At 38.7% G+C, this 26,415-nt stretch overlaps 1 protein-coding gene across 1 annotated transcript in view; it reads left to right on the plus strand.

The window, feature by feature from the left end:
* The window catches only part of LOC137422329 (sodium/potassium/calcium exchanger 2-like), a 119,554-nt gene that overhangs the window by 73,665 nt on the left and 19,474 nt on the right, over positions 1–26,415 (plus strand). Inside the window, exon 4 of the mRNA XM_078772617.1 lies at positions 15,709–15,762. Coding sequence (XP_078628743.1) covers positions 15,709–15,762 — 54 coding nt within the window. The remainder of the gene's footprint in view (positions 1–15,708; positions 15,763–26,415) is intronic.

Here is a 26,415-nt window from a genome sequence, read left to right on the forward strand (position 1 = left end):
AATCTAACACACTGTTAACATTGTTACAATCTAACACACTGTTAACATTGTTACAATCTAACACACTGTTAACATTGTTACATTCGAACACACTGTTAGCATTGTTACAATCTAACACACTGTTAACATTGATACATTCTAACACACTGTTAACATTGTTACAATCTAACACACTGTTAACATTGATACAATCTAACACACTGTTGACATTGTTACAATCTAACACATTGCTAACATTATTACAATCTAACACATTGTTAACATGACTACAATCTAACACATTGTTAACATTGTTACAATCTAACAAATTGTTAACATTATTACAATCTAACACATTGTTAACATTACTACAATCTAACACATTGTTAACATTGTTACAATCTAACACATTGTTAACATTATTGCAATCTAACACATTGTCAACATTACTACAATCTAACACCTTGTTAACATTGATACAATCTAACACACTGTTAACATTGATACAATCTAACACACTGTTAACATTGTTACAATCTAACACATTGTTAACATTGTTACAATCTAACACACTGTTAACATTGTTACAATCTAACACACTGTTAACATTGTTACAATCTAACACATTGTTAACATTGTTACAATCTAACACATTGTTAACATTATTACAATCTCACACATTGTTAACATTACTACAATCAAACATTGTTAACATTGATACAATCTAACACACTGTTAACATTACTACAATCTAACACATTGTTAACATTGTTACAATCTAACACACTGTTAACATTGTTACAATCTAACACACTGTTAACATTGTTACAATCTAGCACACTGTTAACATTGTTACAATCGAACACATTGTTAACATTATTACAATCTAACACATTGTAAACATTGTTACAATCTAACACATTGTTAACATTGATACAATCTAGCACACTGTTAACATTACTACAATCTAACACATTGTAAACATTGTTACAATCTAACACACTGTTAACATTGTTACAATCTAGCACACTGTTAACATTGTTACAATCTAACACATTGTTAACATTATTACAATCGAACACATTGTAAACATTGTTACAATCTAACACATTGTTAACATTGATACAATCTAACACACTGTTAACATTACTACAATCTAACACATTGTTAACATTATTACAATCGAACACATTGTAAACATTGTTACAATCTAACACATTGTTAACATTACTACAATGTAACACATTGTTAACATTGTTACAATCTAACACATTGTTAACATTATTACAATCTAACACATTGTTAACATTATTACAATCTAACACATTGTTAACATTGTTACAATCTAACATACTGTTAACATTGCTACAATCTAACACACTGTTAACATTGTTACAATCTAACACATTGTTAACATTGTTACAATCTAACACATTGTTAACATTATTACAATCTAACACATTGTTAACATTACTACAATCAAACATTGTTAACATTACTACAATCTAACACACTGTTAACATTGATACATTCTAACACACTGTTAACATTGTTACAATCTAACACACTGTTAACATTGATACAATCTAACACACTGTTGACATTGTTACAATCTAACACATTGTTAACATTGTTACAATCTAACACATTGTTAACATTATTTTAATCTAACACATTGTTAACATTGTTACAATCTAACATACTGTTAACATTGCTACAATCTAACACACTTAACATTGTTACAATCTAACACATTGTTAACATTGTTACAATCTAACACATTGTTAACATTATTACAATCTAACACATTGTTAACATTGCTACAATCAAACACATTGTTAACATTATTACAATCTAACACATTGTTAACATTATTACAATCTAACACATTGTTGACATTATTACAAACTAACACACTGTTAACTTTGTTACACCCTAACACAACGTTAACATTATTACAATCTAACACATTGTTAACATTATTACAATCTAACACATTGTTAACATTATTACAATCTAACACACTTAACATTATTACAATCTAACACACTGTTAACATTGTTACAATCTAACACATTGTTATCATTATTACAATCTAACACACTGTTAACGTTGTTACAATCTAACACACTCTTAACATTGTTACAATCTAACACATTGTTGACAGTGTTACAATCTAACACATTGTTAACATTATTGCAATCTAACACATTGTTAACATTACTACAATCAAACACATTGTTAACGTTGTTACAATCTAACACATTGTTAACATTGTTACAATCTAACACATTGTTAACATTATTACAATCTAACACATTGTTAACATTATTACAATCTAACACATTGTTAACATTGTTACAATCTAACACATTGTTAACATTACTACAATCTAACACATTGTTAACATTGTTACAATCTAACACATTGTTAACATTGTTACAATCTAACACATTGTTAACATTATTACAATCTAACACATTGTTAACATTACTACAATCTAACACATTGTTAATATTACTACAATCTAACACATTGTTAATATTACTACAATCTAACACATTGTTAACATTGTTACAATCTAACACATTGTTAACATTACTGCAATCTAACACATTGTTAACATTGTTACAATCTAACACATTGTTAACATTGTTGCAATCAAACACATTGTTACAATCTAACACATTGTTAACATTATCACAATCTAACACATTGTTAACATTATTAGAATCTAACACATTGTTAACATTATTACAATCTAACACATTGTTAACATTATTACAATCTAACACATTGTTAACAGTTAACATTATTACAATCTAACACACTGTTAACATTGTTACAACCTAACACATTGTTAACATTATTACAATCTAACACATTGTTAACATTATTACAATCTAACACATTGTTAACATTGTTACAATCTAACACATTGTTAACATTGTTACAATCAAACACATTGTTAACATTATTACAATCTAACACACTGTTAACATTATTACAATCTAACACACTGTTAACATTGTTACAATTTAACACATTGTTATCATTATTACAATCTAACACACTGTTAACATTGTTACAATCTAACACACTGTTAACATTATTACAATCTAACACATTGTTAACATTATTACAATCTAACACACTGTTAACATTGTTACATTCTAACACATTGTTCACATTATTACAATCTAACACATTGTTAACATTGTTACAATCTAACACATTGTTAACATTATTACAATCTAACACATTGTTAACATTATTACAATCTAACACATTGTTCACATTATTACAATCTAACACTGTTAACATTACTACAATCTAACACATTGTTAACATTATTACAATCTAACACATTGTTAACATTATTACAATCTAACAGATTGATAACATTGTTACAATGTAACACATTGTTAACATTATTACAATCTAACACATTGTTAACATTGTTACAATCTAACACATTGTTAACATTATTACAATCTAACACATTGTTAACATTATTACAATCTAACAGATTGTTAACATTGTTACAATCTAACACATTGTTAACATTGTTACAATTTAACACATTGTTAACATTATTACAATCTAACACATTGTTAACATTATTACAATCTAACACTGTTAACATTACTACAATCTAACACATTGTTAACATTATTACAATCTAACACATTGTTATCATTATTACAATCTAACACACTGTTAACGTTGTTACAATCTAACACACTCTTAACATTGTTACAATCTAACACATTGTTGACAGTGTTACAATCTAACACATTGTTAACATTATTGCAATCTAACACATTGTTAACATTACTACAATCAAACACATTGTTAACGTTGTTACAATCTAACACATTGTTAACATTGTTACAATCTAACACATTGTTAACATTATTACAATCTAACACATTGTTAACATTATTACAATCTAACACATTGTTAACATTGTTACAATCTAACACATTGTTAACATTACTACAATCTAACACATTGTTAACATTGTTACAATCTAACACATTGTTAACATTGTTACAATCTAACACATTGTTAACATTATTACAATCTAACACATTGTTAACATTACTACAATCTAACACATTGTTAATATTACTACAATCTAACACATTGTTAATATTACTACAATCTAACACATTGTTAACATTGTTACAATCTAACACATTGTTAACATTACTGCAATCTAACACATTGTTAACATTGTTACAATCTAACACATTGTTAACATTGTTGCAATCAAACACATTGTTACAATCTAACACATTGTTAACATTATCACAATCTAACACATTGTTAACATTATTAGAATCTAACACATTGTTAACATTATTACAATCTAACACATTGTTAACATTATTACAATCTAACACATTGTTAACAGTTAACATTATTACAATCTAACACACTGTTAACATTGTTACAACCTAACACATTGTTAACATTATTACAATCTAACACATTGTTAACATTATTACAATCTAACACATTGTTAACATTGTTACAATCTAACACATTGTTAACATTGTTACAATCAAACACATTGTTAACATTATTACAATCTAACACACTGTTAACATTATTACAATCTAACACACTGTTAACATTGTTACAATTTAACACATTGTTATCATTATTACAATCTAACACACTGTTAACATTGTTACAATCTAACACACTGTTAACATTATTACAATCTAACACATTGTTAACATTATTACAATCTAACACACTGTTAACATTGTTACATTCTAACACATTGTTCACATTATTACAATCTAACACATTGTTAACATTGTTACAATCTAACACATTGTTAACATTATTACAATCTAACACATTGTTAACATTATTACAATCTAACACATTGTTCACATTATTACAATCTAACACTGTTAACATTACTACAATCTAACACATTGTTAACATTATTACAATCTAACACATTGTTAACATTATTACAATCTAACAGATTGATAACATTGTTACAATGTAACACATTGTTAACATTATTACAATCTAACACATTGTTAACATTGTTACAATCTAACACATTGTTAACATTATTACAATCTAACACATTGTTAACATTATTACAATCTAACAGATTGTTAACATTGTTACAATCTAACACATTGTTAACATTGTTACAATTTAACACATTGTTAACATTATTACAATCTAACACATTGTTAACATTATTACAATCTAACACTGTTAACATTACTACAATCTAACACATTGTTAACATTATTACAATCTAACACATTGTTAACATTATTACAATCTAACAGATTGTTAACATTGTTACAATGTAACACATTGTTAACATTATTACAATCTCCCCAGCATTGTTATCCACACTTGTACGCAGTACCTATCGTCCTGGAATTTGACTGATCCAGGCCCCTGCTTACTTTGAATTGTGAGTACTGGAACAATATTCCACATGGAATGGTGCCATCCAGGTTAATTACATTCATCGGGGAACACGGAGTTCAGGTCTGAGCATACATCATGCGCACGTGGGAGTGTAGGTCTTCGGCCTGGCAATAAGTATATGGCTGTATCATGATCGATTTATATCCACACGGTCTTATTCCCAATCGTTGTTAATTTTTTTCAAGTTCTATTTTCCCTTGAAGACACTTTGCAGTAAATATGTCATTCCCGAAGACCAATTCCTCCAAACATCCGTTTGGCACTTTCCCAATAAAAAGCACCTCGGGCCTGTCATTTTCCACCTCGGGCTAGAGTTATCTCCTGGGCCTAGCTCAGTTAGACAGATCATGTTCCGTTTGTATTGAGAAGAAATGAAATTGGCAGCAGGAACTGATTCAGCTTGGAAAAACTCCATGATCACCTGATCGATTTGCCATGATGCCCATGACTGAAAAACAACATGATGCTCTGCATCTTTAACGATTACTTCCAGCAATTTCGTCTGTATTTACAGTAAATTTAAATTTACTCAATACACAAAAATAAAGGGCTCTTTACAATGTTATGCAGTCGACTCAATAATTTTAATACAGCTCCCATCAATTTGAGTTAACTAATTAATTTAGGGTCCAACATGAAGGGCTCCACATGGAAATGCCCTGTGGAGATGGCTATCCAATGGCGTCATCTTTATCTCCATCAAGTCCATTCACATAATTTTGCAGGTAAGCAAATCTCTTTTTTTTATCGTGTTCAGTTTTGTGTTTGTCCAGTGCCGTCAGAAAATATTTACACTCCTTGACTTTTTCACATTTTGTTGTGTTGCAGCCTGAATGAAAAATAGATTTAATTTAAAAAAAATTCCTCCGATCCACGCAAAATAGCCCAAAATGACAAAGTGAAAACATGTTTTAAGAAATTTTTACAACTATATTGAAAATGAAACACAGAAATATCAAATTTACACAAGTATTCAACCCCCTGAGTCAATACTTTATAGAAGCTCCTTTGGCAGGGATTACAGCTTCGAGTCTTCTTGGGTGTATCAGCTTTGCACATCTGGATTTGGGGAGTTTCTCCCATTCTTCCTTGCAGATTTGCTCAAGCTCTGTCAAGTTTTACGGAGAGTGTCAGTGAACAGCGATCTTCAACTCTTCCCACAGATTCTCAATGGGAACATTGAGAACACCACAGTCTTGGTTTTGGCTGGGTCACTCAAGAACTTTCACTTTCTTGTTCTGAAGCCATTCCAGTGTTGATTTGGCTGTTTGCTTGGGGTCATTGTCCTGTTGGAATATAAATCTTTGCAGCAGTTTAAGGACTTTTTGCACTTGGAAGCAAGTTCTCCTCGTGCATTATTGGCCTGTATTTGGCTCCATTCATTTTCCATCTATCCTTACAAGTCTCCCAGTCCCTGCTGCTGAAAAACATCCTCATAGCATGATGCTGCTACCACCATGTTTTATGGTAGGCATGGTGTTAGATGGCTTGATGAGCTGTTCTTGGGTTCTGCCAGACGTATCACTTTGCATTCAGGCCATAGAGTTGAATTTTCGTCTCATCAGACCACAGAATCTTTTGCCTCCTTCTCTCAAAGTCTTTCACGTGTCTTTTTGCAAACTCCAGGTGCGCTGTCATGTGCCTTTTTCTCAGGAGTGGCTTCCATCTGGCCAATCTCCCATAAAGCCTCGATTTGTGAAGTGCTGCAGAGACTGGTGTCCTTCCAGCAGGTTCTCCCATCTCAGCGAAAGAACTCTGAAGTCAGAGTGGTCATTGGGTTCTTGGTCACCTCCCTCACCAAGGTTTTTCTTGTCCGGTTGCTCAGTTTGGATGGACGGCCAGCTTTAGGATGAGTCTGGGTAGTTCCATATTATTTCCATTTCCTAATCATGGAGCTTACTGTGCTCTTGGGAACTCTCAACATTGTATAAATTGTTTATACCCTTCCCCATATCTATGCGTCCTCACAATTATGGCTCGGAGTTCTATGGACCGTTCCTTGGATTTCATGGTAGAGTTCCTGCTCTGACATGCACTGTCAACTGTGGGACCTTTTATAGAAAGGTGTGTTTCTTTCTAAATCATGTCCAATCAATTGAATTGTCCACAGGTGGACTCCAATCAAGTTGTAGAGACATTTCAACGATGATCAAAGGAAATTGGATGCACCTGAGCTCAATTTTGAGTGTCACAGCAAAGGGTTGAATACCTATTGACTGTTAGTGGGGCGGCTTAGCCCAAATATTCAAAAGAATTGTGCATTTTGTGATACAAGCACCAAATTTGGCACAAATGTACATTAATATGTTGCGAACATTTTCAGATATTGGGCCACTTGAAATTCCGTAATTTTTTTTTTCAAATTTCGTAATTTAAAATTTTTCGGGTGACACCGTCACAATTTCGGTCTTCGAGGCCGGCCGATAGGCAAAGTGTGACCGGAAGGGACGAGGTTCTCCTGACCACGTGGCCCTCGATCTGGGAAGCGAGAGGCGTTCCATTAGTGGACGCGCCCCTCACGCCCGACTTTTGGGCGGCCCCGGCAGGCCGTTTGTTTTGACGTTCCGTGACAGGCCCCGCACCCCCACCTCCGGGCCGACCGGAAGCTTGTGCTGAGTACATCATACCTGAACAACTCAGTGAGGCAGAACACAGCAGTGCACACCAGGGTGACCCCTTCAGTGCATAAACCAATTAACCTGTCCACTGCAGGGCATATAGAAATGAAGTTATTTTCTGCATATAATAATAATATAAGTTCAGTTCTATATAACAATTTCTGTTATCACCACTACCACTACAACTACCACTACTACAAGCTTTGTCTGGAATTTTGTGGACTAACAGACAAACAGACATACAGACAAGCTGGGATCAAAACATTACCTCCTTCCACCATTGAGTGTAGAGGTAAACATCATGGAAATTATATCATGCCCTAGATTTAATTCATGCTTACCCGTGTATTTGCTTCACTGGTTCACAAGGTCTTTTGCATACATGTAATTCAGACTCTCGTCTTCATTGCTGACCACACAATGTTCGCAACATATTAATGTACATTTGTGCCAAATTTGGTGCTTGTATCACAAAATGCACAATTCTTTTGAATATTTGGGCTAAGCCGCCCCACTATATCGGCCGGCCTCGAAAACCGAAATTGTGACGGTGTCACCCGAAAAATTTGAAATTACGAAATTTGAAAAAATTTGAAAAAAACAATTACGGAATTTCAAGTGGCCCAATATCTGAAAATGTTCGCAACATATTAATGTACATTTGTGCCAAATTTGGTGCTTGTATCACAAAATGCACAACAGGTTTGCTATGCTGCTACACTATGTAGAGATTTCATTTTTTCATTTTTTATTATTTTGTAAAATTTCTAAAAAAACAAGAATTTATTCCACTTTGACATTATGGGTCTCAATTTAAAATAATCTCAATTTAACCCTTTTTAAATTCAGGCTGTAACACAACAAAATGTGAAAAAGTCAAGGGGTGTGAATACTTTCTGAAGGCACTGTAATATGTCTTTCATCATTGTGAATAATGGGAAGCTTTGAGCAGAACGCAATGCTCAGTAAAATAACAAAAGCAAATGGATGTGGGTATCGTCCTACAAAAGACTTTAAAATGTGCTGTTTTCTTTCTTGACGCTCAGCATTTAATGGATAGAGCACAGACGAGCAACGCTGGAAAGGCAATGGCAAACTACCCTTGCCAAGAAACTGCTTCGGCAGCACCAACGCTCTGCAAAGAGCACGGCGCATCAAATCAAAATGACTTGCCATGTTATTTACATTAGAAGCCATAACTCCAACAACAAAAAAAACAATTAAACTCACTAATTCGAATGATCTCCAGAATGTATCTATTTGAATTATTGAGAAGCAGCTCTAGCTTGTAATTCTGTGAGTTGGTAAATTATCTGTTGACAATGTGATCATCTATCTATAATTCCAGTAATCTCTGTGTGTATGTTTGTATGTTTGTATGTTTGTCTGTGACCGCTGTTTCTCGACAACCACGGGTCCGATATACTTTAAACTTGCCAGGTATATTGCTGGGGACCCGAGGATGTATGTGCCTTTTCAAGGTTTCATATTAATCGGACAAGTAGTTACCGAGCTATGTCCAAAAAACGATTCAACCAATCAGAGAGCAGCGAGCTATCACGTGTGCCGAACGTGCCGAACAGACTCTGCCTCGGACGGCACATTTGAGAGCGTATTCATTTATTTCACGTTGGCAAACTATGTTGGCGTTAAACTATGTTTTAAAACTAATTAAAACTAATTTGCGATTCTTTCGCTTTCCTGCGCGTTTGTGCACGCTATGGCGATTTCTTTACCAAACTCCGCAAGCCGTTCGCTTTGGACCAAACCATTTCATGTAAATAGAGGGGGGGGATTGTCACCGTACTCGCAAGCCGTTCGCTTTGGACCAAACCATTTCATGTAAATAGAGGGGGGGGATTGTCACCGTACTCGCAAGCCGTTCGCTTTGGACCAAACCATTTCATGTAAATAGAGGGGGGGGATATAATTTTAGATATAGATATAGTACGGGCATGCCCTAGTCTATCTATAATTCCAGTAATCTCTGTGTGTGTGTGTGTGTGTGTGTGTGTGTGTGTGTGTGTGTGTGTGTGTGTGTGTGTGTGTGTGTGTGTGTGTGTATGCGACCGCTGTTTCTCGACAACTACCAGTCCGATATACTTGAAACTTGCCAGGTATATTGCTGGGGACCCGAGGATGTGCCTTTTCAAGGTTTTAAATTAATCGGACAAGTAGTTACCGAGCTATGGCGATTTCTTTACCAAACTCCGCAAGCCGTTCGCTTTGGATCAAACCATTGCATGTAAATAGAGGGGGGGGGGATTGTCACCGTACTCGCAAGCCGTTCGCTTTGGACCAAACCATTTCATGTAAATAGAGGGGGGGGATTGTCACCGTACTCGCAAGCCGTTCGCTTTGGACCAAACCATTTCATGTAAATAGAGGGGGGGGATTGTCACCGTACTCGCAAGCCGTTCGCTTTGGACCAAACCATTTCATGTAAATAGAGGGGGGGGATATAATTTTAGATATATATATAGTACGGGCATGCCCTAGTTTCCTCAAATGCCGGACCAGAGGAGCTCCCACAAATTTGTATACGCGAGCAGGGATTTTATAGTTGCAATTTAAATTTCCACCATATGTGCAGATGCAATAAATATTATGGTACCAATAAACAAATATAGGAAGTTATGAAGCAGCACATCCTGGTTTAATTACCAAAACAAAATTGAAAATCATTTCAAACAGGAAACTTACCGTTTTTAGTGACGTCATAAAGGACACAAACAACAGGCACAAATAACTTACGTAAAGTGTTAAATAAGGTGATCTAAAAGACGCCGCTTCAATGGCGGTAAACTTCCTGAGTTAATGGTTTTATAAAATCTTTAAAATGTTTATTTTATTTCATCTGTTAAATTTTATTTAATTGATTTAATCTTTATTTTATTTAAACCTCCAGTTTTGCAGTACTATACTTGGACATGTTAAATAAGGTGGTGTATAAGGTATTGCTAAACGGCGGTAAACTTCCAGAATTTTTTTTATATACGACCTTTAAAATTATTATTTTATTTTAATTGAATTACATTCTTGAACACTGCATGGGGTAAGGTGTTCTATGAACTTCAGTTATTCACAGAGGATGAGCAATGCATAGCTGGAGTAGGCCTACATATTAAATATAGCACAAGAGAAAGAGTGAATAAACCATAATCGCTGGCAGTGGTGTTTACAACACTGAAAATGTACCACTGACTATTATAGTGAAGTAATTTGTGTCCCATGTTGGTCTTTCTGTGAGACTTGTATGCTTGCTGTGCATAAAGCCTGGCATAAAGACCAGCAGAGGAATACTGTGACAAACTGTGATTATGGAATAGGGATTATTAGAGGTGGAGGGGATGGAGAGGGGGACACGGGTGACACATTAAGCAGGAGGGTGGCAATTGTAAAAAATTATCGTTGGGGAAAAATCCCCATGCACATTCACCAGCTATTGCACCACACATGTAGTTCTGGGTGCGTTCCAAGCAGTTACTCGGGATACACAAGGAACTTGGACACAGAAGGAGGCCATTTGGCTCACCATGTCTGCACCCCATTCATTCCATATTAATTTGATCAGTTTATCTACTTAATTTCACTGGGAGATTGGGTGAGGAGGAAAACAGTGGGCAATAGGACAGACTTTTTATTTTTTATTTATTTATTTATTTATTGTGGTTGGGTTGTGGAATGGTGGGGGTTGTAGGGCCGGAAATAAACAAACACCAACTGCACAGTTACTTATTGATGACACCCACATACATGACAATTGCTACATACCCATGCATATCCAATCACCCATCCCAAGCTAAGCTACCTACCAGTCCTGCCAATGTCCATGTACATTGTACCCTTACACCCCCAAATTAATATGGGTACTCATCTAATTCCAGTTTAACCTTCTCTAGTGTTTCTCCTTCTACCACCTTTCCAAAGAGACCATCCCATGCATTCTACTTTCTGAATGAAAGACCGTCTTGACTCTCCTCTTGGAGGGAAATGTAGAGTGGGATGGGGGAGGGATGTAAAATGGGGGTGGGAAGGGAATGGAGAGGGAAGGGGAGAGGGGTGTGTGGGGCAGTGGAGAGGGAGGGTGGGAGGGAGTGGAGAGGATGGAAGGGGTGGGGAGGGGAAAGGGATGGAAAGGAAAGGGAGGGGGAGTGGGAAGGGTAGGGGAGTGGGGAAGGGAGGAGGGAGGGGATAAAGGTGGGGAGAGGGAGGAGAGAAGGAAAGGGAAGGGGAAGGGAGCGGAGAAGAGGGTGCTGAAGTTAAAATAAACTGTGAGGCCGCTCAAAGTAAAAAGTGCATTTTCTCCAAAGGAATTCCTTTACAAAGTCCTAATTCCCAATTTATAAGCAATCTGTGCACAATCCTAACAAAATCAGAAAGCTTATGGCCTGGTTGCATAAAACATCCTTAAGGGAAAAGTTAAGGATTTCCTTCACTTTTCCTTTAAGGACAACCTTGAGTTGAGGATGGTTGCATATATACGAATATGCTTAAGGTTTCCCTTAAATCCTCCCTGGAGGTTAAGAGACCCCTTGCTCCCGGTCATCTCGCTTTTCTCCACAAAAGAGAAGCAACCTTTTTATAAATTACCGGGTATTTTGTTTTGAGCACCCTGTTTATCATCTTCAAAAAGGGTGTTTTAACACGCCCAAACACCCAATTTTCATTCATGCAATCCCTTGGAGGTCGAGAAGTATGCATGCAAAGTTTGGGGCTGCTAGGTTTCATGGTTTTAGAGTTATGGAGGACACACACACACACACACACACACACACACACACACACACACACACACACACACACACACACACTGCCCTTTTATTATTACAGATGAGGCCCTACTTAGTTCCTGTACAGTGTTACCACTGCCTCTTTTGGGATTGCAGGATGGCCTAGAGGTACTCACACTCACCTTTAAGCTGTCTATCCTGGGTTTTAACCTTGGTCCATCTATAACCTGTATTTTACAGTCACGGTGTATCATCAATGTGTGTGCGTCCCTCGGATTGGCGGTAAACTTGGTGTCTCGTCTGGTGACATTAGTTAGTGGACGTTAAAGATCCCACGGTGTCCTTCATGAAAAGTAGGAAAGCTGTCGCTGGCACCCTGGCCATATTCTAAATTCCTGCCCAAACCTACAGAGTGTTTATCAGCGACACAGCCACGCCCTCAGGCAATGATGCTGCCCCACAGCTTTGTGCTACATACAAAATGAGAAGATAACCTCTTGTTACTGGCAAAATCGAAGATTTTTCAAGTATATTGGGTGGTCTTGTGCGTTACCCTGTCTGTCTGTCTGTCTGTCTGTCTGTTTGTTTGTCTGTCTGTCTGTATGTCAATCGCCTACAGCTCACAATTTTCAACCGATCTTCACGAAACTTCACCAAGTTGTAGAGGTCGTCACAATTGAGAAGCCTATTGATTTTGAGGTCAAAGGTCATCTGGAGGTCAAATTTCTAAAATCGCCATTTTAAATCCGATTGACTTGAAAATTCAACAGCATTTGTATATTGAGTCACTAAATTGGGAAACCAACTATTTTTGAGGTCAAAGGTCAACTCAAGGCCAAACTTCCAAAATCATCAATTTTCATCTGAAAAACTGTCGATTTTCATCCGATTGACTTGGCAATTGAACAGCATTTGCACATTGAGTCACTAAATTGGGAAACCAACTATTTTTGAGGTCAAAGGTCAACTCAAGGCCGAACTTCCAAAATCATCAATTTTCATCTGAAAAACTGTCGATTTTCATCTGATTGACTTGGCAATTGAACAGCATTTGCACATTGACTCACTAAATTGGGAAACCGACTATTTTTGAGGTTAAAAGGTCACAGGTCAACTCAAGGTCAAACTTCCAAAATCATCAATTTTCATCTGAAAAACTGTCACTTTTCATCCTATTGACCCAAGCTTTGATCAAGATTGTCAATTTTAATCTTGATGGAATGGACAATGTGCTTGGTCAATTGCAACCTTTTTTTGATGGGGGCGGGGGGTGGATTTTGCAAGTATCGTGCTCTGCATGACGTCTTCATGTTTGTTTTTGTTTGACATCTTTTCCTTTTTTTGGACCACTCACCTCTCCATCTCTGTTTTGCCACACAGAGATATTTACACGTTTCTATGGAAAAATAGATTTAGAATAAGAAGGCTTTCATCATTTAATACTCCATTCATCTTTCATTGTTTCTCCTTTGTTGTCTGTAAAAAAAATTGTGAATGAGCTTTGTTTGGTTTAAATTTATCCAGAATGTGCGAAGTACATTAAATGTCTAGTCTTCACATGTTATGAGCTGTTATCTGAAGACGTCTTGGTTTTTAAGATACTGTGACCAAAAGGAATTTCAAATTCGAAAGAAAACACTAAAATGCATGATCGGACTTGTAGGTGCGCTACCTTGCTAAACCCAATGTCCTCCTCCCCCACCACCTCCACCACCCTATCCCCTTCCACCACCCCATCCCCTTACACACTCCCCCACCACCTCCACCACCCTATCCCCTTCCACCACCCTACCCCTTCCTCTGCCCTACCCCTTCCACCACCCCATCCCCTTACACACTCCCCCACCACCTCCACCACCCTATCCCCTTCCACCACCCTTCCACCACCCTACCCCTTCCTCTGCCCTACCCCTGCTATCACCCCATCCCCTTACACACTCCCCCACCGCCTCCACCACCTCATCCCCTTCCACCACCCTACCCCTTCCACTGCCCAACCCCTTCCACCACCCCATCCCCTTACACACTCCTCCACCGCCTCCACCACCCCATCCCCTTCCACCACCCTACCCCTTCCACCGCAGTACGCCTTCCACCGCCCAACCCCTTCCACTACCCCATCCCCTTACACACTCACCCACCGCCTCCACCACGCTACATTTTCCACCGCCCTACCTCTTCCACCGCCTTATCCCTTCCACTACCCCATCCCCTTCCACCACCATGCCCGTTCCACCGCCCATCCTCTTACACACTTCCCTACCCCTTCCACCGCCCAAACCCATTATACTACTCCATCCCCTTACACACTACTCCACCGCCTCCACCACCCTACCCCTTCCACCACCCCATCCCCTTACACATTCTCCCACCGCCTCCTCCTTCCACACACACACCCTCCTGACCATTCCTTCGATCCAATGTATTGCAATCACCGAACTCCACCTCCTTTTGTGCTTAATTGGCATGGGCTATGTATAAAGATATTACCAACGAAATTGTCCGTAAGAGCATCCCCTTCCACCACCCTACCCCATGTGCATGTGGAACAATTTCTTCCAAGTTTCTTTTTTGCATCATTGCATGCATTTCACCATTTCACTTAACTACAATGAATTATTAATATTGCTTGAGCATGCACAACTAAAAGATTTCCCGACAGAATTCACAACTCGGACAACGTAAACGATATTGAGTGTCCATTTTTCATTGGATGTTGTTGATTGTTGTTAACCGTGTTAATTTTGCGTTCAATTTTTTCAAACAAACAGTGAGTTTAGGAAAATTTTAATCAAAAGCATCTTTCTTTTCAATTCATTTAGTTTGTAAATTTGGATGCAATTAAATACTGATTGACACGCCCAGGCAAAATGTTGATGAATCTCTAATTGCTGTTCCAGAGATTCGAGGTGCAGGATCAAACCAGAAGTTCTATGACTCAATCATCAATGAAGGTTAGTGCCAAGGCCTGGTGCCAACTTGCTAAATATCAGGGCTCTGTACCAGAACCCTATACCAACCTGATGTGCCAGGGACCATTTTCAGTGTCCTTTGTCAACAACATGCCCCATACCAAAGTGCTGTGCCAAGGCTTTGTGCCAACCTGCTTCCAAAGTCTTGTTTCAATTTTATCATATGCCAGTCTCTGGTCCAAAGCCTAGTGACCAACATTCTGTGCTGAATAATGCCATGTGCCTACTTGCTGTTCCAAAGCTTCATGCCAATAGCCAATACCGATCTAACTTGCCACGCCCCCATGGCAAGTGACCTGTGCCAACCTGCTATGCTGAACAATTCCCATTTGTCAACGTGTTGTGTTGAACATTGCTTTATGTCAACATGCTGAGTCACAGATACCTGTCGGTCCTTTTTCCAACCTTTTTGCAAATGCTTTCTGCCTAACTACTTTTATAAAACTCCTTGCCAATTCATTTTGCCAAAATCCCCATGCTTATACCAACCTACGATGTCCCCAACCCCTCTGGGCTGCATCGGTGAATATCAGCCCGCTATACGTTGGCATGGACAAATTGTACATAATTCATTATGGAAAACTCCAGGCCCCTCTTTACCAAATTGCTTCTGCTGTGCTCGCATCCACCATCGTATGTGATTTATGCTTCTTAGCTTGAGTGAATTTGTACTTCCAATCTGCACTTTCGAATGTTGCCAGCAATGCGAGAAACAAGGGCAAAAACGCTATTTTAAAATATCATTCTGAAGGTAGAATTTGTGAAATGTCTGTAATGCAAACAAATTCCGTGCATTTTCATCAGCTCATTCTGTGACATCAAACATCATATCATGTTTGTGTTCCTGTGATTTTCCCGGATCGATTTCCCCTTGGATTTTTCCCTACCCAATGAGCTCCCTTTGTCGATTTTTCAGAAACAGAAAACCTTGCCTTGCTTTTGGCTTTTAATTACTGGGAGTTTTGAAAATATCTTTCTGACTGTGTTGTGTTCGGAAAAGGTCAACCCTGAAAGTTTTCTAGAAATGGAATGGAGGAGAACATACTGTAGGGGCAAGGGTTAGTGATTGAACATGTCATGTAATAGCAATGGACAAAGTTGTGAGTTATAATGGTGTATTTGAAATCATTGGGAGGTTAATCATCATTGGAATCTTGATGGGCTTACCTGTTTCTGAGATGTAGCTGGAATAACAATTTAAAAATAAATTGTCTCAAAATAATCTTTCCCAAATATTTCTCTTTGTGGTCTCAAATATCAAAAATATTTACAATTTTCTCAAAAAACTAAAATAAAAGTCTCAGTTAAATGGAAAGTTTAAGCAATAGGGACAAGGGAAGAGGAGAAAGAAGGCTGCAATGAACATTCACGATTAAAAAGTCTTCTTCTTTCTTATGCAGCACAAGCCTGCAAGCAGCATCATTGGCTGAGGGCGTGGCTGTGCCGCTGATCAAACACCCTATGTAGATTAGGGCAGGAATTTGTAATTTGTTCAGGGTGCTGGCGATAGCTTGCCTACCTACTCTTCCCGAAGGACACTGAGGGATCTTTAATGTCTACCAACTAATGCCAGCATACATGACTCCCAGTTTATTGTCCATTTGAGGGACGGCACACACATCAATGCCTCCCAGACTAATGACTCCCAGAGATTCAAACCCAGACTACACAGCGCAGAGACGAGTGTGCATAACTGTAGGCCACCCTGCCAGCTCATCTATCTATAATTCCAGTAATCTCTGTACGTTTGTACGTTTGTACGTTTGTCTGTCTGTGACCGCTGTTTCTCGACAACCACGGGTCCGATATACTTTTCACTTGCCAGGTATATTGCTGGGGACCCGAGGATGTGCCTTTTCAAGGTTTCATATTAATCGGACAATTACTTACCGAGCTATGTCCAAAAAACGATTCAACCAATCAGAGAGCAGCGAACGATCGCGTGTGCCGGCGTTGCGAATGGACCAAACCATTCCATGTAAATAGAGGGGGGGGTTCTGTGGTCGTTGCGAATGGACGAAACCATTTCATGTAAATAGAGGGGGGGGATTGTCACTGTACTCGCAAGCCGTTCGCCGTTCGCTTTGGCGTTGCGAATGGACCAAACCATTTCATGTAAATAGAGGGGGGGGATATAATTTTAGATAGATATATAGTACGGGCATATATATAGTACGGGCATGCCCTAGTCTATCTATAATTCCAGTAATCTCTGTGTGTATGTTTGTATGTTTGTATGTATGTATGTATGTATGTATGTATGTATGTTTGTCTGTGACCGCTGTTTCTCGACAACTACCGGTCCGATATACTTGAAACTTGCCAGGTATATTGCTGGGGACCCGAGGATGTGCCTTTTCAAGGTTTGAAATTAATCGGACAAGTAGTTACCGAGCTATGGCGATTTAGCCGTTCGCCGTTCGCTTTGGCGTTGCGAATGGACCAAACCATTTCATGTAAATAGAGGGGGGGGGGATTGTCACTGTACTCGCAAGCCGTTCGCCGTTCGCTTTGGCGTTGCGAATGGACCAAAACATTTCATGGACCAAACCATTTCATGTAAATAGAGGGGGGGGGGGGATTGTCACCGTACTCGCACCCACGTACCCACGTACCCACGTACGGGCATTGCACCCACGTACGGGCATGCCCTAGTATATATAATTACAACATGCATAAAGTATAATGAACTTTATGCAATGTAATTTAACGTGTAATAAAAACCAAGTGTAATTAAAAATGTGCACTAATAAATCATAAGGAGTGTGGGATAATTGTGATGTTTAAAAGACGATTGTAGTGGCATTAAGTAAGGTGGCATTTGGTCTTGGCGTGCAATTCAAACCAGCTTTTGGCGCGATATTCTAATTAGCTGACACCATTGCCACGCCACAGCGTGCGCTACGGAGCTCAGCTCGTACGGAACTCTTGACGATCATTATGAAATGGGGAGAAAAAGTGTGGGGGGGGGGGCTCTCTACCCCCACCAACTCAGTCTACCACAAGCAACCCACTACACAAGGGGAAGGAACTACTGTGGTCTTATACTATTGAGATAACTAACTAAGCGACTTGAAATACCGGCTTCCACCAGGTGGCACTATACGTCGATATACATTTACAAAGAGAGAATTTGCAAACCCCGGGGGCTGTGATTTTCCGGGAGTATGAATATTTGTTTGCAAGTCGATCTTCACAATGTTTGTGATGCTGTCCATCTAATCTATGTTAATATTAAATGTTAATAAACTTGATATTAAAACATGAATGGTGTGGCAGGTCCCACATCTGGGAGCAGGAATTTTATTTACCACTTAAAATCTTCCCGTGAACACCCCAAGTACAATCACCAGTTTTCAACTCATTCCATCCAGTTGTTTTTAGGATTTATTTTGTTGTATGCACAGTTGAGTTTTTACATGGTTTGTGTACATTACATATACATTCTTTTGTATACATTGCCTACACACCCAACAAACAAACCCACAAACAAATAAAGAAGAAAGATGTGCATAGCACAATACTTGTGAAGTCCATAAAACAAATTTGATCTTGAAAAGAATTAGTGGTTGAATTAAGTGACCTGATATCCAAATCCTGTTCAAATTGCAAGTCAATCTGATGAAAATTAATGATTTTAGAAATTTGGTCTATGTTGACCTTTTGGCCTATATTGACCTCAAAAATAATTAGTGGTTGAATTCAGTGACCTGATATGCAAATCGCCTTCAAAGTTTAAGTTGATCTGATGAAACTTGACAATTTTAGAAATTCAAAATTGTTGTTGACCTTTGGCTTATGTTGACCTTTTGGTCTATGCTGATCTCAAAAATAGTTGGTGGTTGAATTCAGTTAGCCGATATGTAAATCCTATTCAAATTTCAAGTCAATGAGATGAACATTGAGGATTTTAGAAATTTGAAATTGGTGTTGACCTTTGCCCTACGTTGACCTTTTGGCCTAAGCTGATCTCAAAAATAGTTGGTGGTTGAAAAATAGTTGGTGCGCCGATATGTAAATCCTTTTCAAATTTCAAGTCAATCGGATGAAAATTGAGGATTTTAGAAGTTGGAAAAAAGTGGTTGACCTTTGGCCTGTGTTGGCCTTTTGGCCTACGCTGATCTCAAAATAGTTGGTGGTTAAATTCAGTTAGTTTATGTGTAAATCCTCTTCAAATTTCAACTCAATTGGATGAAAAATGAGGATTTTAGAAATTCAAAAAAAGTGGTTGACCTTTGGCCTATGTTGACCTTTTGGTCTATGATGATCTCAAAATAGTTGGTGGTTGAATTAAGTTAGCTGATATGAAAATTCCATTCAAATTTCAAGTCAATCGGATGAAAATTGAGGATTTTATAAATTCAAAAAGAGTGGTTGACCTTTGGCCTATGTTCACCTTTTGGCCGAAGCTGATCTCAAAAATAGTTAGTGGTTGAATTCAGTTAGCCGATATGTAAATCCTATTCAAATTTCAAGTCAATTGGATTAAAATTGAGGCCTTTATAAATTTGAAAAAACGTGGTTGACCTTTGGCCTATGTTGACCTTTTGACCTTTTGACGTCAAAAATATATAGGATTTTGTCGGACCACAAACCCTACCATTTGGAGAAGTTTCGTGAAGATCGGTTTAAAATTGTGACCTGGAGGCAAGTATAAGTGAGCGGGCAGACAAACACACAAGCATGCAGACACACAAACACACAAACACACACACACAAATCGGAGGAGTCAACATACTTGGCAATTTTTTTTTTTTTTTTTGCCAAGTAACAAACACAGACACACAGAATAAAAAAGTCGACTGACCAATATACTTGAAAAATCTTCAAATTTCCAAGTCATAAATAAACCCACAAAACAGATGCTTCTCAAATTAATTAATATGTAGCATGATTGGCATTACTGTATTATTATTATTTATTTTTCATAGTGGTGATATATATATATATATATATATATATAATATATATATATACAGACTTGGCATTTAATATGGAATTTTTTTTTTTCTTGACTTGGGTTTACTTTATGAACTCAGTATATCAATCTGGTGAGTTTCTTTTACGCTTCGGTGATTCTTTGTCAAAAGAACCATGTCACTGATTTTACCATGTGACCATGAAGCCATGTCAGAAGTTACCAGAAGAAGAAGCCAGAAGAAGCCAGAAGTTACCATGTGAAGAAAGAACCATGTCACCATGTCACTGAAAGCTGCCGCTCGCGAGCAAGGTGACGAATAGCAGGCTTGGTGCTTCCTTGAATGATCTCTGCTTGTTGGACCTCACAACTCAGCTCTTTCTTGGACCCTCTCTCTTCTCAGCTCATCTGCCTTGGACCTCCTCTCGTCTCAACGGCTTGGGCTCCCTCTCGTCTGCCTGTCAAAGCTCGTCTGCCTTGGACACGCCCTGCCTGCGGGTTATATAGGCCCCGCCCCTCAACCTTCGCGAACCTCCTCGATGTTTCTCTCCACACCCTCTCCAAGTCCAACCCCTTGTTCGTGGTTGGTTGAGTGGGGCTGACTCACTCCTCCCCTCTATGACGAGGTGGGGACCCGCCTTTCTTCCCCAACCCTGCCTCGTGGTCAATGGCGGATGAAGGGAAAACCGCCCAACATGCAGTTGGCAATGCGAATTGCAATTGACGAAAAGGGGGGAATGGAAGTGTTTGGAGTAGGAATGAAGGGAATCTATCTCTTTTCACTGGTGCAATGGAGTATTTCAATTAATGGGAGACACAGCCTTACCCTAAAACACATAATAAGATATAACTATTGAACAGGGGTATTCTATGATTGGCTGTGGTGTGGATGCTTTATGGACTAATTATGGGATGCCCTTTGACCTTTACACAGCTCCGGAGGCAGGAGGCGCAGAATAAACCTCTGTATTAGTTCTGTATTGTTCATGACAGCACATGTCACTGACAGCACATGAAAGCACACATGACACAAAGTTCTGTATTAGTGGAAAACAACTGCTGCACGTCTACAAAAGTTATTACCGCTTCCTCTGGAGATGGTCCGTCAACTTGACAATGTTGTTTGTCATGGAGTGGTGGCTTTACGAAATTCTGGCATGAAACAGCGTGCTATTGCTCGGCAGTATGGCATCACTCAAGGTCAGGTGTCAAAGATCCTGAAACTAAATGCTCAGAGGGGTGTCCCTACTCCAATACCGAGGCCAGGACGTCCACGCAGAACCACAAGGAGAGATGATCGCCAGCTGCACCGGTTAGTCTGCAATGGCCGTACCAAGTCAGCTAATCGGCTTATGGCTGAGTGGCAGCAACTGACAAATGTGCCTGTATCCAGAAGGCGAGTCAACGAACGACTGGTTCAAGCAGGCTATCGTGCCAGGCGTCCCCTGAGAAAGTCACGCCTGACCAGACAACACCGCCAGCGCCGATTGCAGTGGGCCAGAGAGCACCGTCAATGGCAGCCAGGACACTGGAATCACGTGATCTTCAGTGACGAGTCTAGATTTCTGGTCTATCGTCAAGATGGCCGGGTACGAGTGTGCAGCCAAGTGCATGAAGCCCACAACGAAGATTGTATAGTGCCAAGAGTGCAAGCTGGAGGTGGTGGGGTGACCGTTTGGGCTGCTTTTCATGCAGGGGGCAAAACTGACCTGGTTGTTCTGAATGGAAACCTGAACCAGTTCAAGTACAGGGTCATTCTGGAAGAAACATTGCTTCCATTTGCTCGTGCAGCCTTTCGAGAAAACTTTGTCTTCCAAGATGACAATGCATGGCCTCATCGTGCTCCCATGATCCAACACTTTCTTGCTGACCATGGTGTAGAGCATATGGAGTGGCCTGCCATGTCCCTGGATATGAATCCAATAGAGAACTTGTGGGCAGAATTAATGCGTCAAATCGACAACGTGGACCAGCAGCCGACCTCTGTGCCTGAATTTCAGCAGACTATTGTCACTGCATGGCAAGCGATTCCTGTCCAAACCTTGGCAAATCTCGTGAACAGCATGCCTCCACGTGTACGTGTTCTCCTGAATGCTCGTGGGCGTTACACGAAGTACTGAACTGTAATTTTACTGTCCGTAATCCCAGTCATCATTTAGCTTTTGTTTTTGTTGAAATTTTTTTTGGCTAATGTGCGAAATAAAGAGATACTTCTGGAAAACGCACAGAAGTTTAACACAGTACTGTCCGTGACTTGAGTTCGATATCAGTTTACATCACTTTCACGGATCAATTTATTTGCTTCGAAATGTCAAATGTGGTTTTTGTTTCTTTTAAAGGTCACATTAACAAAATCTAGAACAATTTCAACATAATTCCAATGAACTTTTGGTTCTAAGTCATCTTGAAAAGTAAGTTCATCCCCACAAAAAAAAAATTCCATATTAAATGCCAAGTCTGCATGTATATATACTGTATATATATATATATATATATATATATATATATATATATATATATATATATATATATATATATATATATATATATATATATATATATATATATATATATATATATATATATATAGTGATATATATATAGTGATATATATATAGTGATATATATATATATATAAGGGATACATACATACATACACACATTTGCTCCATTATATGTACTAGCGTGACTCGGCGCGCTTTGCGCGCCTCACCAAACGTCGTTTCAGAGGGGTAGGCATCTTTGACCATTTCGGTGTCTTTTGGGTTTCATGGTGTTTTGGGTCTTCAGGGTAATTTGGGTCTTCAGGGTCTTTTGGATCCTCTGGGCCTTTAAGGGTATTTTGGGTCTTTGAGGTGTTTTGGGTCTTCAGGGTCTTTGGTGTCTTCAGAGGCTTTTGGGTTTTAAGGGTCTTCGTGTCTTTTGGGTCTTCAGTGGCTTTTGGGTCTTAAGGTTCTTTTGGTTCTTCTTGGTCTTTAAGGATATTTGGGGTCTTTTGGGTCTTCGGGGTATTTTTGGTCTTCGTGGTCTTTTGGGTCTTCACGATCTTTTTGGTCGTCGGGGTATTTTTGGTCTTCGGGGTCTTTTGGGTCTTTGGGGGGGGGGGGTTTGGGTCTTCAGGGTGTTTTGGGTCTTAGGGGTGTTTTGGATCTTCGGGGTGTTTTGGGTGTTCAGGGTATTTTGGGTCTTGGGTCGTGTTTTGGGTCTTCGGAGTGTTTTGGGTCTTCGGTGTGTTTTGGGTCTTCGGGGTGTTTTGGGTCTTCGGGGTGTTTTGGGTGTTCGGGGTGCTTTGGGTGTTCGGGGTGTTTTGGGTCTTCAGGGTGTTTTGGGTCTTCGGGGTGTTTTGGGTCTTCGGGGTGTTTTGGGTCTTTGGGGTGTTTTGGGTCTTCGGGGTGTTTTGGGTCTTCGGGGTGTTTTGGGTCTTCGGGATGTTTTGGGTCTTTGGGTATTCAGGGTCTTTTTGAGCCTCAGGGTCTTGAAGGGTATTTTTGGTCTTTGTGGTCTTTCGGGGTCTTCAGGGTATTTTGGGTCTTCAGGGGTCTTAGTGGTCTGAAGGGTCTTGGGGGATTTAAAGGGTCATCAAAGGTCTGAGGTGTCTCAGCAGTCTTAACGCAATTATGAGGGTTAATTAAGAGGGTGGTAATTTCCATTTGAAGAAGAAGACGTTTTCGTCGCATATAAACATACATACATAGTGACATACATAACCATATACGTTTGCTCTATTATAATAATAATAATAATTATATATATATATATGTATATATATATATATATATATATATATATATATATATATATATATATATATATATATATATATATATATATATACATATAATGGAGCAAATGTGTGTGTGTATGTATGTGTGTATGTATGTATGTATCATCTACTCCTCCGAGAGGATTTGATCTCGGTAGCTGAAAATGTAAGTTATTAAATTTTTATTGTCATTGTAAAGGAAATAAACGATCGTTGCAATGGGGATCATACGAGCTGTTGCTCCAAGGACTCATGCTAATAAAATGACTTTGTTCTATGTCGTAAATGCTTCATGTAATAATATCCAGCATTTTTATTTTTATTATGAAAATAACTGACATCTCACTGTTGTTTTAGAACTTATACCTGAGGGAACATATTTGTGGCTATTCCTCAGTTCCTTTGCGTGAACCTATTTGATCCCTGTTACTTAAATTAACGTATTTTTACCCTGTTTTTATTTACATTACGACATTGGGTTTAATGATTTCACTTTAAGTCATGTTTGTGGAGGTTTAGTTGAAAGGGTCAGGGTGTTAGTGTAAATATGTCGGAAAATATGGTGACGTTTATTACATGGTGTTATGGTATTAAATAATGAACTCTTATGATTGAGTGATTTTGGCCTTGTACACTTTTCAATGGATTTTCATATCACTTGGAATAGTTTGTGATTTTTTTGGTACCGGATGGAGTAGCTGAGACTGTAAAATTGATAGATCCCACCCGACTACCATCTCGCCTTGACCCATTTGTAGCAGTTGTGATGACTTTGGCTGGCCTGTGTGGTGCTTTACTAACACCCCCGATCCCCCCCCCCGTGGGGAAAGTCGTGTTTTGTTTTGGTCGTTTAAAGTGCAGTTGTGGATCAGAGACTTTCCAGGTGATTACAAAGCCTCTTGGCCGACGGATTGCCATGCAGTGAGTTTTACTTGTATACCAAGATCAGAAGTGTAGGCCCAGAGAGGCGAGGAGAGGGTCCATGTAATGGAGACATTTCTCAAGAAAAGTGCAATTGGTGTCATCCTCAAGCTACTTTGATATTGCTGCAGGAACATGATGATATCAATCAAAATCACCTTACGTTTGTTTCTAGTGATGTTATTGATCGTCAAAAACATTTTCATTTATTAAATGAAATTGCTATATTTTTATGTTGGTGGATAATCTTGTAACGCATCACGGGTATTGGGAGTAGCAGAGACCGCAGGGGAAGTGGACCATACTCACAACAAACCCAAATAAGAGTTTCATGAAAACAAATAGATGTTTCTCAGCTCAATTCAGCAACACTAGCATGTAAGACCTGTTCTTTCACTGACGGCTTTAATCGAAAGACAGCGGGTTGTACTTGACAAACTTTGTCTATCTGTGAGTCTCAATCACGATGTTAAATGAACTTGTTGTTGCTGCTGTTATCGTGGCTGTTGTTGTAATTTGTGTGCCCCTTCCGTGTCTTATTATATACTAGGGCATGCCCGTACTATATATATATCTAAAATTATATCCCCCCCCTCTATTTACATGAAATGGTTTGGTCCAAAGCGAACGGCTTGCGAGTACGGTGACAATCCCCCCCCTCTATTTACATGAAATGGTTTGGTCCAAAGCGAATGGCTTGCGGAGTTTGGTAAAGAAATCGCCATAACGTGCACAAACGCGCAGGAAAGCGAAAGAATCGCAAATTAGTTTTAATTAGTTTTAAAACATAGTTTAACGCCAACATAGCGGCAACATAGTTTGCCAACGTGAAATAAATGAATACGCTCTCAAATGTGCCGTCCGAGGCAGAGTCTGTTCGGCACGTTCGGCACACGTGATAGCTCGCTGCTCTCTGATTGGTTGAATCGTTTTTTGGACATAGCTCGGTAACTACTTGTCCGATTAATATGAAACCTTGAAAAGGCACATCCTCGGGTCCCCAGCAATATACCTGGCAAGTTTCAAGTATATC

This window comes from Myxine glutinosa, chromosome 2 (assembly GCF_964187855.1).
Source record: "Myxine glutinosa chromosome 2, kmMyxGlut1.1, whole genome shotgun sequence".
Lineage (NCBI taxonomy): Eukaryota > Metazoa > Chordata > Myxini > Myxiniformes > Myxinidae > Myxine > Myxine glutinosa.